Consider the following 15862-nt stretch of genomic DNA (forward strand, 5'->3'; position numbering starts at 1 on the left):
TCAATTTTTTTTCAGTAAATTTATGCTGTCTTTTTAAAAAAATATTTCTATTTTACATTTTTATTTCAGTTTTTGTACTTAAACTTAAGTTAGTTGCTATTAAGGCAAAATGTCTCATTTTCATTTGTTCTAAATTAAAAAATTCATCATAGAAAGGTGTATAGATACATCATTTTACGAAGTTACATACATATAACTTTATTTATACATATAACTTCGTAAAATTATATAAATATATGTACATATTTATACATATATTAGATTTATTTAAATTACCCTAAAAAATTGTTTTCTATATTTTTGGTGACTTTCAGGAAAGGAGACTAGTTTTAGATTTTAATTTTTTAGCAAGATTGTTTAAAAGCAAGTTTCGAGCATGTCTCCACAAAACATGTCTAACCCTTTTAATGTATTTGACCTTGAACGGTTCGCTCAGAATCATGACATATTTGTATCCTTCTCCGAGTCCGAATCATAACGGGATTCATTTTGTGCCTCCCCTAGCGGAGACAAGACGGATTTACAATGTCAAATAAAAAAGCAGGGATGAACGCCATGTCTGATCCCGCTGTTGAGGGGTAGAGAGAGCGAATACAGCGGGCGGACTTCGAGGATTCGAGTCTGAGCGCGGAACCAGACTCGATGTCGGAAAGCACCGGGATTCCTCAAGGCTCCCCGGCGGTGGGCGCGGCGGGCTCGGCTCCGGCTGCTCCAGGAGTCGGTGGAACCGAGTGTTCGGGCGCTGCGGTCGGTTCTGCACGTATTGCTGTTAAGAAGGCGCAGCTCCGCTCCTCCCCACGTCCGAAGAAACTGGAGAAACTCGGCGTTTATTCCTCGTGCAAGGTACGTTAGAGCGGGAAAAATAAACATTGTTTACGTCTACAGTGCAAAGTAAAAGACTCGCTTGTATATGTTTATCTGTTAGGTGAAACTAGCTGTTACCTTACTTTACCCACTCTTGAATTTGCAAGCACAGCACAAAAAGCCATCTCTTTGTCCTCCATTCTTTTAAATTGCGAATGTATGCTTTCGTGCGCTGGCCACTTACATCTGTGCACAAACAAATATATATATAAATGAACTCATCATTTCCGTGATCTGCAGAGATAATACCGCTGTGTTTGGCCATAGTGAGCAAAATGACGTGAACATTGGGTGCTCTTGGCGGGTTGTCAATTTGTTTTTCTTTTTTCGCTTAACAGTGATAGTCGTTTTTTATTGTATTTTGTCAAGTCAAACTGAAGTCTCATGACGCTTTGGTGCGAGAGTTTTGCTAGAATAGGAGACAAACTGAAGTTGATTACTCAAGAGGCGAGAGCGGCGTCTTTGTTTTGACAGGATGACAGCTGCTGGAGGGGCGTGGTCTGTTGCCGGGGGCGGGGTTTGTTGCTGGGGGGCGTTGTCTGTTCATTGTTGTCAGATCGCGCACAGAAACATATGGAGAGCCAAGTTACTTACATTTTAAAATATTTAAATAAATCGTTAACCCTTTCCTTCATGAATTATGATAACCACTGTCAGGATTTTTTCCCTTTGTGTTTTTATTGCTTTTAGGGCATGAAAAACAAGATTTTAACTTTTTTTTTTACACCTATTTTACAAAGACATTAACAGATGTCCACATCAGTGGTTTTGTTTTTTGGCACAAAAGAATATAACAACATTATATTCATGGTAATGAATATAAAGGAGAGAATCCATGACATACAAAACAAAAAGGATAGGGAAAAAAGGAGGGGATGACAGAACATAGATACAGTAATGTGCTTATGTACAGTGATAATTTATGCAATAGAGTAATGTAATAGTAATTATTGTTATTATTTATGTTTTTCTGGTTAATTTTTTTCTGGTAATGTTTGGAAAGAGGAAAAAAATAGATATAAAAGCACTGACTGATAAATAGATCTCAAGAAAATGTAAGATAGTAATAATAATAATATCAACAATAATAGTGATGACAACAATAAGTACAATATCTGGGCATTTTAGGAGTTAAAGGCAATTATTCCAGATACACAGATACACACCACTCTTTAAGTCTGGCAGCCACCCCACTACCGCCAGCAAACACAGAGACATCCCCAGACATCACCAATCTCACCCCTGATTTGCCCAGACAAATCCTTATTAGCTGATAATTCTGATTATGTTCAAAATGGACAAATTCAGCTCTTCTCTCTGAAAAAAAATAATCTGAAATGAACAATATTGGGTTAACATGATCAGATTACTTTTTTGATGTAACAAGTAAAGTAACGCATTACAAGTAAATGCATTATGTAATCAATTACTTTAACGTAACTGCAAATTATAATCTAATCAAACAAATTCATTAATTACAGCCAAAAAAGTGACTGCAGATTATGCATTTTCAAGAACAACAGTCTCAGTAATAATTGTAGCTGCAATAGTGATGCATGATGTTCAATTTAGTGGACAGATGATTACGTAATCAGAATTTCCTCCCAATCTAAAATCAGTACTTGGAAAATGTAACAATGATATGACTCCTTAGATGTTACTTGATGTTACAACATTATTTCACCTGCAAGAGTCTCACAGGATAGAAGGAATGGATGGATATTTAAGAACAACTTGGCATTTCTTACTGGCCATCGGCCATCTTGGTTTGGAGAAAAAAAAAGGGTTCACAGGGTTGTCGGTATGTCACTCAACAATAGTGGGCGTCACCTTTTAAGCGTGTTTCAACATTTATGTAATGATTTAATTTTGATTAATTATGCCCTCCACCGGAACAAGCCCATCAGCATTAAAAACATAGATTACTCCTAAAACCTGTAAATCCGGAATTCTCTACGGACTAAAGATGCCAGCATTTAAGGGATAGTTTACCCTCAAGTTTTTTCAAACCTGTAAAAATGTATTTGTTCTGCTGAACACAAAGGAAGATATTTTGAAGAATGTTTGTAACCAAACAGTTGTGGGGCACCATTGTATGGAACTTGTTTCCACCACAGAATAAAGCATTTTAAAAGATAATTGCGACTTTTTTATCTCACCCTTGCCTTGTGTGTTTACATCTTGGAATCCTGAGTTTTTTTTTTTTTCAGAATTGCGAGATATAAACGTACAATTGCGAGTTATAGACAGAATTGCAAGATATAAACTCACAATACTGAGAAAAGAAGTCAGAATAAAGTGAGTGTTATATCGTGTCATAAAGTTAGAATTGCAAATATAAATTTTTATTCTGACTTTATTACACACAATTGTGACTTTATATCATGCAAATCTGTCTTTATAAGTTTGTCACCCAATTCTGACTTTTTTCTCGCAATTGCAAGTTTATATCACTCAATTCTAAAAAAAAGTCAGAATTGTGAGATAAAAAGTCACAATTAGTATTCTGTGGCGGAAACAAGCTTCCATGCTATTGACTTCCATTGTATGAAAAAAAATAAAAATACTATGGAAGTCGATGGTGCCCCACAAATTTTTGGTTACAAACATTCTTGAAAATATCATCCTTTGTGTTCAGCAGAACAAAGACATTTTTACAGCTTTGGAACAACTTGAGGTAAAGTGAATAAATGATGACAGAATTTAACTACCCCTTTAAGGTTTTTGGATTAATGCATAAAGTAATCAAATCAAGTTTGAATGAATTTTCTTTAAATAAGGTGTAATAGATTCTATTGGTTTTAGTGCAGTTTTTCAATACAGGTTGTAGTAGCTTTACGGTTTATTAGTGTGAACTTATTCCTAATGTACGGTAGTCATTTTAGTGTTTTATATTTTGACTGATCTGTTTTGTCCTTCAACAGGCTGAAGGAGCTTGTAAATGTAATGGCTGGAAGAGTCAAAATCCACCACCAACTCCTCCCCCTCCAACCCCGCCCAGGGCTGAGCAGCCAATCGCTGTTAACCTAATGGAGCCGTGCAGAAGCTGCAGCCACGCCCTCGGTAACGACTGCTTGACTAATAATAGAACACAACAGTAGAGTTCAGGAAGATAAAGTCCCTTTTCTGTCATCCATAGAGATTCTCTATTAGAGAAATAGATTTTTAGTGTTATAATGTTAGGCGATAGTATGTTTTTACATCGCTTACAGCTTACACAAACTACGTATTTAAATATTTTTCAGTGGTTATATTTAAAGTGATTTACTTATAGTCAACAGTTGATTCTGCTACATCATTATGTAAGGCTTCCTTCATTCATTTGTGTTTCTGGCCCAGGTGACCATGTGACACACCTGGAGAATGTGTCGGAGGAGGAGGTGAACAGATTGCTTGGAATCGTACTGGATGTAGAGTACTTGTACACATGTGTCCATAAAGAGGAGGATCCTGACACTAAACAAGTTTACTTTTCTCTCTTCAAAGTGAGTCTTCTGGGTTGCTGCATGTTGTGCAGTGGTGCAACCATGAATGATTCCCTGTTTTGGAAATATAAAAAATATTAAACGGTGACACTTATTTGTTTATGTATTACAATGAATATAATTAACACAAGTTTAAATAAGCCGCTTATGCTCACTAGGGCTGCATTTGTTTAAAAAATCCAGTAAAAAACAGTAATATTGTGAAAAATTATTACAATTTAAAATAAGTGTTTTCTATTTTAAGATGTTTTAAAATGTAATTTATACCTGTGATTGCTAAGCTGATTTTTCAGCAGTCTTCATGTCACCTGGTCCTTCACAAATCATTCTAATAGACTGATTTGGTGCTCAAGATACATTTATTATCAATGTTGAAAATAGTTGCTACTTAATATTCTTGTGGAAACCGTGATAAATTGTTTTTCAGAAATCCTGTGATGAATAAAAGTTTAAAAGAACAACATTTATTTCAAATAGAATATTATGATCTTATGTCACATTAAAAATGTCTTTCAATTTAATGCCTTTTTTAGTTGCTAAATACATTTCTTAAAAAAAAAAAAAAAAAACTTACTGACCCTAAACTTTTGAATGGTAGTGATTACAATTAATCCATCTTACCTGCCTTTTTTGTGTGGAAAATGTCTTAGTTGCTACGGAAATGCATCCTGCAGATGGGAAGGCCAGCGGTGGAAGCTCTGGAAAGCCCACCTTTTGAAAAACCAAGCATTGAACAGGTATGCTTTGAACAGCATTGAATATTTAGTATGAAATATTTGGTGACATCTTTGCTAAATAACTTTTTCTTCACCGTCACATTCAAACATGCAAACAAACATCAACAACAATATCAGCGTGAGAAAGTTAGAAGTGTGAAGGTGCAGAAATAGATAAACCGCCTATGAGTTCAACAGTAGCTTTCTTCTGAAACAAACAATGATGAAAACAGGGAATTTTGGGAAACATCTGACAGTTTTAAAGGGGTCCGATTATGCTTTTTTACATTTTCTACTTTCTTTTGTGTGTAATGTTGTTGTTTGAGCATGAACAAGGTCTGAAAATGTACAAAGTCCACTCTAAATGGAGTATAGATTCTCTATATAAGTAAACAGCATTCCTGAACTCCCTGAAACGCCTCGATTGTAGTCTTTAGTTTTCTTCTGGGAACGAACACATACAAGTATTCCTCATTTAAATAATTCCCGCCCAAGGCATATGCAAAAAAAGGGGTAAGGCCTGGTTGAGTTCAGTTAGTACTAGTGTTGAAACTCACGGTTGTGGTAATACTAGGGCTTAATCTTTATGAAATACACTCGAAGCAGTTGACCAGTCATAACACACTGTTCCAGCCAACCAATCAGAGCACATTTAACTTTTCGGAAAGAGGGGCTCCACAGAGACAAGAAACAGAGTAACACTAAACAGTGTTACGGACAGACTGGAAAGAGAGATGTAAAATATGTGAAAAAATAATATTATTTTGAAAAATCAAGAACAAAAACCTATTCTAGTTGACGCAAGAAAACAAGATCAAGACTTTGAAAAAGGGCATAATAGGTCCTCTTTAACTACATTCACAACTCAGTTTTCTTGGTAAATTTGTAGGCAGTGTAAGGCAGTGTAGGCAGTGTCATGCATGAGTCAGTGAGATACCAAACAACCCTAGACACATTCCTGACATCCTTGCTGTTGGTGTCACATAAATGTTTTATCATGTTGTTTTTGTTGCAGGGTGTGAACAACTTTGTGCAGTACAAGTTTAGCCACCTACCCTGTAAGGAGAGGCAAACCATCGTGGAGCTCGCAAAGATGTTCCTCAACCAGATCAACTACTGGCAGTTAGAGACGCCCTCACAAAGACGGCAAAGGGCGCCCGATGATGACGTAGCTGGTTACAAAGTCAATTACACCAGGTGACTGATCGTTTTTTAGTTTAGGGTCACCGAACCGCATGAAATAACAATTGGATAATTGAATAATCAGTATGAAACAGAAGTTGCGATAGTCTTTTTTCCCTATTGTAACGTATATCCGAGTGAAACGACTTTTCAAACTAGAAAAAATGTAGGGACTTGATTTTGTCCATCTGGAATTGATTGGATCGTTGGATGGTTGTAATTCGCTATTGCTGTGATCTCATGTGAGTGACAGGTTGCCCACCCTCTAAGATGTGCACGGATAATTCATTTACAATTAATATTGTAATATTCCATAAAAAAAAGATTTATCAATTTTGATTTCATGGTGACTTTAATACACATTTCCGATCTTCTTGTGTGTTTGTGTTGCAGGTGGCTGTGTTATTGTAATGTGCCACAGTTCTGTGACAGTCTTCCTCGGTATGAGGCCACACAGATTTTCGGACGCACTTTTCTGCGCTCTGTGTTCACCGTAATGAGGAAACAGCTGCTGGAACAGGCCCGACAGGAGAAAGACAAACTACCGCCTGAGAAACGCACACTCATTCTCACACATTTCCCCAAGTAAGCACACAACAACACAGACAGAAATAAAGCCTTTGGTTTTTACTCATACGCGAGGATTCACGTACAGTGCGCTTGACGCAAATTTCGTCACCAGAATAGTACGCGCTTACTTTTGTAGGGGAATTTACAGTTAAGACCCAAGGCTCTGCGTACACACTCATTACAGCAGCAATTATACACTTACACAAATCACTAAACTATGTCATCTTGTCAGGTTAAATTATTCTGATTGGTTAAGGCATATATAAACTTGAAAAATTTCCACATATGGGCTCACCAGAAGAATATCTCCATTGATTATCAGAACGTCAATCAAATCTTGGTTTAGGAACAAAGTGACCAACTGAGACACCAGTTTCTAGGTTCCAACTTCTGATTGTCTTGCCAGATGGTCATTTCACCTCCCCTACATGCCATTTGTTCACAGAACTTCAGATCTTCCCACACACACACACACACACAAACACACACACACACACACACACACACACACACAGCTTCTTCAAGGTTGGAGTTGGTCGAGCACTAGCTCTGACCAGGAAACTTTCCCAAAACATATCTCTCAGTAAGAGGCTCAGACAATATTCATCATTATTCTCTAGTGATTGAAGATGAAAAGTAAAGTAAATGTTTTAACTAAGAATTGTCATGTAGGCAACGGGCCTGAGTGACCCCTAGTGACCTAGGCTGTCAGGGTCAGCTAGAAGTGCAAATATAGGTTTTAACAGAAAGAGAGAGTATGTTTCGGTAAACGGCCATCTAAATATCAAAAGATTTTAATGACTTATTCAAGCTTATGAGATTTACAAGGATAAATATTGATTAATAACTTGATTAATAACCACTCAAAGAATATACATTGAAGCAGCATTCAATAATCCATCCCTTCACTTTGAAAGCGTATGTATTTTACACATACGCTGGCGTAAAAATATAATGTGTACTTTGGGCTTAATATGTTGATATTGTGTGTACGGTATGTAAATGTGTGTGTGTGTGTTATGCCTAGGTTTTTGTCTATGCTGGAGGAGGAGGTTTATAGTCATAATTCGCCCATTTGGAGTGAAAACTTCATGGTTGGTTTATCAGGTGGACAGATTCCCACAGGTGATCAGCAATGTTAGAGTTTACTTTATTCAGTCATATATTATGGTTACATGGTTATGTAAACAAACGTTCCTCTTCTCTGATTGGTGCAGTGATCAGTGCTCCACCCGTGACCCGCCCCCTGTACTATAGCAGTAGCCCTGCCCCAGTGGAGCTGGCTGGAGGAGGCAGCTTAAGCCCGGCCCGGAAAGTAGCATCCGTTCTTGAGCCCAATCCAGGTATCAACTTATTTCATAGTATTTTATTCAGTGTCTGATTATAAATGATAGAAAATCACTTTGCCATTTATGTAGTCTTAAAGATAAATCTACACTACTGTTCAAAAGTTTGCTAAATAAAAGTATACGAATTTCAGCAAGGATGCATTAAATTGATCAAGTGACAGTAAAGACTTTTACTTTGTTACGGAAGATTTCTATTTAAAATAAATGCTTTTTTTTTTAACCTTCAATTCATCATAGAATCCAGAAAAACACATCACGGTTTCCTAAAAGATATTTAGTAGCACAACTGTTTTCAACGTTGATGATCATAAGAAATGTTTCTTGAGCACCAAATCAGCATACTAGAATGATTTCTGAAGGATCATGTGACACTGAAGACTGCTGAACATTCAGCTTTGGGAAAAAAATACTTTAAAAAATTTATTTTCAAATAGAAAACAATTATTTTAAATAATAATTATTGTAATTCTTGTTCTCAATATTACAGTTTTTACTGTCTTAAAAAAAAAAAACTTGAAATACCTCCTGAGATTTTAAGTTAGTATTACAATAATTTAACAACTCATTTGCATGTTCACGGTTCTCTGATGATGGTGACATGCAGGTAAACAAATAAAATATTACATCTTTTTTAATTATTTAAATAATTACTTAAAATGATCTATTAATTTTTTGATGATTTCTATAAATATTTGCTGTTCATCAACTCACAGCCCCACTGCTGTTCCTCAAGTTAAAAGGATGAGTGTGGCACTTTCTTGTAAAAATATAGTTATAATTTATAATAATAACACTTTGTATCATTGAATCATTACTTTCTGAATTGTTTTTTACCTATTTAATCTATTAATTTAAATATCATTACATCATATTTTATATGATAATATATAATATCATATATCATACTTCATCATGTTCCAAATATGTACTGCATATATTTGATGTAATAAAGTTGCTAAATCCTCTTGAATCAGATTCGAGGGTCTGTGAAGAGTGTTTCTTGGCCATCACAATGACCACTGATCTTAATATCTTATTAGATGTGACTTTATGCACATATGTAGGTGGAGAAAAGCGAAAGCCTTCTGAGCCGTTATCTCATGAGGACTGCAAACGACCTTGTGTGGTTGGTGACATTTCTGTGGAATTAATTAATGAAGTCATGTCCACCATTACAGACCCTACTGCCATGCTGGGACCAGAGGTAAACACAGAGAGTGTGTCTGATGTATTTTCTCTCTGACATATGGCAGTGCTCATTCTCAAAGTGTTTAACTGCATCTCTTTCTTTCTCTCAGACCAGTCTTCTCTCAGCTCATTCTGCGCGTGATGAAGCTGCTCGATTAGAGGAGAGGCGCGGCGTCATTGAGTTCCATGTCATCGGAAACTCCCTCAACCAAAAGCCCAATAAAAAGATCCTCATGTGGCTTGTTGGCCTGCAGAACGTCTTCTCACATCAGTTGCCCCGCATGCCTAAAGAATACATCACACGCCTCGTATTTGATCCGTATGTTGGTTACCGTTATCCCCGTTTTAATGTTCTAAAGACCTTTGTCTGATGCTTATACTAACAAGTCTGTTGTGTAGTATTTAAGTATTTTAGTTTCGGAGGTCTTCTACAATAGGTTTACAAGGTCAAAAACACTTTAATTTTCTCATAATATACACTGCAGCATCACCTCTTTGCTTAGTTTCTAAAAATGGTTTGATAAAGGAATTGGTCTCTCTAAAACCCTGCTTTCTGAGAGCTTACTTTGCTCTGATTGGTCAGATGGCCCAGTCTGTTGTAATTGGTCTACCTCTTGCAGCGCGTGCCAGAAACGAAACGCCCACTTCAATATCTGAATTTCAGATCCAGAGGCTTCTTCAGCACTTGATACACAGTGATGCAAACAGTAACTATGCCGTTGGTTTTACTGTATCAATTCAATGGGCCCTATTTTAACGATCCAAGTGCATGGTCTAAAGCGCACGGTGTAAGTGCACTTAGGCCGTGTCCGAATCCACTTTTGCTAGTTTAACAACAAGAAAAATGGTCGCCGCATGGTCTAGAAGGGTTGTCCGTATTCTCTTAATGAGTAATGGGTGTGTTTTGGGCGTAACGTGAATAAACCAGAACTTTGCAGACCTTTTACATTCACAAACAGCTATATGACACTAGTATATTATTAGGGGTACCTTTAAACTGGTGATTTTGTGACATTTTAACAGTTAACTTTGTTGTTGTTCAGGGTTAAATTGCATTGGTTTAATGTTTCCCCATTGCTTCCTGTGAATTGATGCCATAACATTGTTATGAGGCAATCTATTTCCTTTTAAACAGGAAGCACAAGACTCTTTCTCTAATTAAAGATGGCCGTGTTATTGGGGGAATCTGCTTCCGGATGTTTCCAACTCAGGGCTTCACTGAGATTGTGTTCTGTGCCGTCACCTCCAATGAACAAGTCAAGGTGTGTTGTCTTATAATTACGGTGATGCTTTTCCATTATTATTTGTCATTCCTCCTTCCTCACTCATTCCTAGCTTAATCCGCATTTATTTAATGGCTGTTTAAGGGTTATGGGACTCACCTCATGAACCATCTGAAGGAGTATCACATCAAGCACGAAATTCTCAACTTTCTCACCTACGCTGATGAATACGCCATTGGCTACTTCAAGAAGCAGGTTAGTGCTCTGTTACTTGTTTTAGAGAGCTGGTCAATTATTGATAAAAGTTTGTCCATACAAAAAGTAAAGTGTTACTTTTTTTTTCTTGCATGACACAAATTACAACTATAGTGGATGGGGAATTATACTAACAAGCTCCTAAATTACAAAAAAATCTGCCTAACATCTCCCTTTGTGTTTTATTATATTTTATATTTGGGGTACTGTCGCTTTAAGTATGTCCATATCCTTATTTTGTTACTCTTGTTTCATGTCAGGGATTCTCGAAGGATATTAAAGTGCCGAAGTCTAAGTATGTGGGCTACATTAAAGACTATGAGGGGGCCACGCTCATGGGCTGTGAACTGAACCCCTGCATCCCTTACACCGAGTTCTCCGTCATCATCAAGAAACAGAAAGAGGTGTGTGTGAGGATGAGATCTGATGTGTGTCAAAGAGGTTACTCAGTATGGTAAAATTCATGATTCTGTTATCGCTTAAAAGCTTTTCTATTTCTTTCTCACCCTCTCTCTCAGATCATTAAGAAGCTTATAGAGCGCAAGCAAGCGCAGATTCGTAAAGTCTACCCTGGCCTGTCCTGTTTTAAGGAGGGAGTTCGCCAGATTGCAATTGAGAGCATTCCAGGAATCCGTATGTCTCACTTTGATATAAATTTAAGATAACAAAAAAAAAAAACATTTATAATGATAATAGAATAGTTTGTTTTATTATACAAATGTTATTCATTGTATTTTAATATTTTTTATTATTTTAACAATATATACGCATGAATATTTTCTGTAAGATTTTTATTTTAATGCTCTCTTATGCTTACCAAGGCTGCTTATTTGATCAGAAATACTCTATTATTATAATTATTTGAATATATTTTAAAATGCATTCCTGTGATGCTAAGCTTAATTTTCAGCATCATTACTCCAGTCTTCAGTGTCACATGATCATTCAGAAATCATTCTAATTAGCTTATTATCAATGTGGAAAACAGTTCTGCTGCTTAACATTTGTGTGGAAACAGTGATATATTTTTTTCAGGATTCTTTGAATAGAAAGTTCAAAAGAATGTCAATTATTTGAAATCTTATTGTAAATATTACTGACATATATAATACATTTAATTTAAACTTTAATTTACTTCTGTCTTTGGACAGGTGAGACGGGGTGGAAGCCTTTAGTGAAGAGGTGAGTGTGTATCTATTAGTCACAGCTAAACAAATCTTATGTAACTACTAGTTTGTAGAAGTTATGAAAGCATGTTTCTTTTTTTGTGTCATTTTTCACAGCAAAGAGCTGAAAGATCCTGACCAGTTGTACACCACCATAAAGAACATCTTACAGCAGGTCAAGGTAATGTATATCTGCTTGGCTTTACGTTTCAAACACAATAATTATGAAACAACATAAATGGCTAATGAGGAATATGTATTGTACCCCTCAGTCACACCAGAATGCATGGCCCTTCATGGAGCCTGTAAAGAAGAACGAGGCACCTGGTTATTACCAAGTCATCCGCTTCCCTATGGGTACGCAAATATCTCTTATACACACTGGACCGTCCCTTACTTTTGAGCGTATAATGATTGAGAGTAGGGGTGGGCGATATACCGGTTGACATGAGAAACCAGCATAAATTTTGGATTATTGTCTCTGTGGCGATTACGCGCTCACATGACATTGCCGTAATGCGCCGTCACGCAAGCTTATCAGAATGCGTTTTTAATCCTTGTGGCTTCAAAACTAGTGATTTTAAACCATTCAAGTGCAAAAGATAATTAATTTCGGTCTATACGCACAGATCTGAAACTCTTTGAGAGTATCCTTGTAAACAGTCATTTGTCTTAACTGAAAGCAAACATTTAAGAAAGAAAGTGCATGTGTAACAGTATATTAGATCAGTGCATGAGGTCTTAAAGTGACAGCAGCTGCCGTCTGTCATCAATGTTAATCAAACAAAAAAAGAAATAAGATCTTGACTGAATCACTTTTGTAGCTTCAATAAAAATAAATGTATGTGTACATACTATTACATCGTACATTTGATTACTTTATACAATGTCTTTGGTTTTATTGTAGTTTTTGTCCTATTGCTTGGGATCTCTTTGTTCTTATTTTATCACTGTTTACTTGTCTGCAGTAAGCTTGTTTTTTTTTACTTGTTAGTTAGGCTAGTATTCTTTCTTTTTTGTGAGATTTATGAAATTCTACGAATATGAAATGGTATGAAAAATGGTAATATCATAAAAACCTTATTAAAAGCAAAGAGAACTATATATTGTCATCGTAAAAAATACTCATATCGGGATATAAGATTTTGGACGTATGGCCCACCCCTAAATGAATGAATGTTATTGTGCACTGTAGACTTGAAGACGATGAGCGAGCGCCTGAAGAGTCGTTATTATACCACACGGAAGCTGTTCATGGCCGACATGCAGAGGATCTTCACTAACTGTCAAGAGTACAACCCTCCCGAAAGCGAATACTACAAATGTGCCAACCTACTAGAGAAATTCTTCTACACCAAGATCAAAGAGGCGGGCCTCATCGAAAAGTAATCCAGCTAGGGGGCGCAAGTAGTCTGTTTCCCTCTTGCCCCTCCCTTTTCTCTACCTCTTTTTCTCAACATTTATCATATATAACTCCCTCATTGTTTTGCGTCAAAAGGAGGGTTGTCTGAAATGCAGGCGTTTGATGTGTGTGAATATCCGCATGACCACCATGTGTGGAAAGTCTCTTTCTTGTCTTAAAAATTCCTTCTGCCAAAATTGCGGAACAATTTTACGGTATGTACGGCTGTATGCATTTGGTGTGCATGTGGTCATGCTAGTGTGTGTGTATATAATAGTGAAAATCTGTTTATATAGATCGATTTTATGAAAAACTGTATATTTTATATAGTACCAACCAAGAAAAATTACTCTAATTACCTAATGGTGTACCTTCAAACAGCACTTATTTATTATTAAACCTAAAGAAATGGTGATAAATACTAGTATTCATACGATGAATATTCCTAATCAGAAACCCGCACATTTGCGGTCTTTACCAGAGCGTGTACGTGCTTGGCGTAAGAGGAGCATTCCCTGTGCAGTGACAAATACAGTCTTAATATGCTAATGAGAACGTACAGCATCTGTATGTAAAGATGACACGTGCAATTGTTGTTTTCTAATATATTTGTACTTTTAAATACTTAAGAAGAGATGGGCTTTGTACTACATTTGGGGAAATGAAGCTATTTTAAGGTCTTTGTACCTTTGCTCTGAAAGACATATTTTGTATGTCTTTTAAAGACTTTTTTTTGTGTTGCTTTTAAAGCATATTTTATAGAATGATTACATTTTTAGAGCAACTAATGTGAAAGAAATGTCTACTTTTGTGTTGGACTGTTTCAGTAGAGAGTAATGTTGCACAAACTGCACATCTTTTTTTTTGTGTTCTTGCACTTATTTTTTTTTTACATAGAAACTGTTAAATCAAAGAAAAAAATTCACAATCATCTACTTGTGTTATTACACCTGTTAATGATAAATTGACTAGTAATCGGATGGCATTTTTTGTTGGCTGACCAATTTAGGTATGTTATTAAGCAGAAAATGTGTATGTCTGTATATATTTTTATTGAAAATGAGTCGTCAGACTGGAGTTTCTTGATTTGTGCAGAATTCGCTGGTCTTGTCTAGCATATCATTATGTAGCTTAACAGTGTTTCCAATACTATAAAGCCAATTAAAAGGAAGTTTATTACTCATCCAGGAAACCTGTTTCCTACATAGCCGTGCTTGTGTTTTGTCTCTCCACGATCTCTACAAGACAATAAATAATAAAATTATTTCAAATCAGTAATGCCAGCATTTATTTATTTATCATTAGTTTATTTTGCAGTAATGATCGGCTGCCAGAACGCTATCAAACAATGAGCGCCACCATGATGGATTCTGGGTAAAAACAGTGACTAAATTAATTAAACACAAACTTTTTGAAAATTACAAACAATTTGACTGAATTTCTTCAGTTTATTGCTGTTGTTGTGGCAGCCAACAACAGCAATAAACTGAAGAAGTTTCTGGAAAGTACGTTATTTGAGCACCAGCAAAGAATGTCCGTATACACCAGCATTTGCCTTGCATTTTATGCCAAAGACTGAAAAGAGAAAACGAGCACGGCTTGCAGAAATTAAGTTTACTATGGAGCCATGTGTTTTTTTAAAACCATTTCCATACGTGTAACATTACATTATCAGCTCGGAAAATACGAAAAAGAGTTGGGCGAGACTGATTGACATGACCAATGAAGTTTTTAGAATCAGTCCGCTGAACTGGTTTGGGGAATTTTTATATTATATATTTATTACATGGCTTGGTTAAATTCTAATGTAGAATGCGGTCTGTTATTTCTTGATAACAGACCGCTGCCAAGTATAACACACCGTTTGCCATGAAAAACAAAGCATTGTCATGGACACAGTGTTCTTTAACGGAAGCAATACAATCGTTTTTAAATATTTCGTGTCAATTTATTTGGTAGGCAGCCTTGTAATAAGCGGGATAATGTATAGCGAGGCAGTTGTTATAGCGAATACATCACCTTTAGGCAGATTCAAGGATCAGCCTGTCGGGGTTGTATTTGCTATAACAACCGCCTCACTATATATTATCCCTTACATATATATACACATACACGGACAGAAGCAATATGGGGAGGCTAAAGACCTGGAGCAGGCAGATATACGGCCCAGTTCCGGTCCTTTAATCTGATTGGCCAAGTAGCATTCCAAGAATTACATTAAGTATAACATCCACACCAGCTGTCAGTTTGTGCAGTGTTAGTCAATCCTGCAATAATTATTTTCTCCATATTATTATTGCTTGCCAAACTAGATTTTAATAATATTATAGTGGATTTACTGAATGTCACACACTGTGCTACTAGATTTCCAATTCAAACTGAATTTTAATAAAAATGAACAAAACAAAATCCCATAAAAAAAAAAAAAACACAACACACAAAGGAACGTCTACTATTAAGCA

General features: G+C 36.2%; 1 protein-coding gene across 2 annotated transcripts; it reads left to right on the plus strand.

The window, feature by feature from the left end:
• Positions 1–474: 474 nt before the first annotated feature.
• On the plus strand, positions 475–15815 carry kat2b (K(lysine) acetyltransferase 2B). 2 transcript variants are annotated; one of them, XM_079589969.1, is made up of 18 exons: positions 475–843; positions 3789–3927; positions 4204–4349; positions 5000–5086; positions 6081–6262; positions 6641–6832; positions 7845–7942; positions 8035–8160; positions 9231–9370; positions 9465–9673; positions 10490–10616; positions 10722–10832; positions 11093–11236; positions 11351–11465; positions 11984–12014; positions 12116–12179; positions 12271–12355; positions 13194–15815. In XM_079589969.1, exons 1-18 carry the CDS (start codon positions 643–645, stop codon positions 13385–13387), a joined length of 2391 nt encoding a protein of 796 aa, XP_079446095.1. In that variant the 5' UTR covers positions 475–642; the 3' UTR covers positions 13388–15815. The 2 variants fall into 2 exon arrangements, with proteins under 2 accessions (XP_079446095.1, XP_079446094.1); XM_079589968.1 differs by having other exon boundaries at positions 510–843; positions 9207–9370.
• The last annotated feature ends 47 nt before the right edge of the window (positions 15816–15862 follow it).

The sequence above is a fragment of the Phoxinus phoxinus genome (assembly GCF_949152265.1).
Source record: "Phoxinus phoxinus genome assembly, chromosome: 19".
NCBI classification, from domain to species: Eukaryota; Metazoa; Chordata; class Actinopteri; order Cypriniformes; family Leuciscidae; genus Phoxinus; species Phoxinus phoxinus.

Excerpts from the sequence above, each read along its gene's own strand:
- kat2b (XM_079589968.1), top strand. The coding sequence starts at position 643 with ATGTCGGAAAGCACCGGGATTCCTCAAGGCTCCCCGGCGGTGGGCGCG. Across the intron at positions 8,161-9,206 it reads CGTTCTTGAGCCCAATCCAG|ATGTGACTTTATGCACATAT; the intron begins GTATCAACTTAT and ends ATATCTTATTAG. Across the intron at positions 12,015-12,115 it reads TGGAAGCCTTTAGTGAAGAG|CAAAGAGCTGAAAGATCCTG; the intron begins GTGAGTGTGTAT and ends CATTTTTCACAG.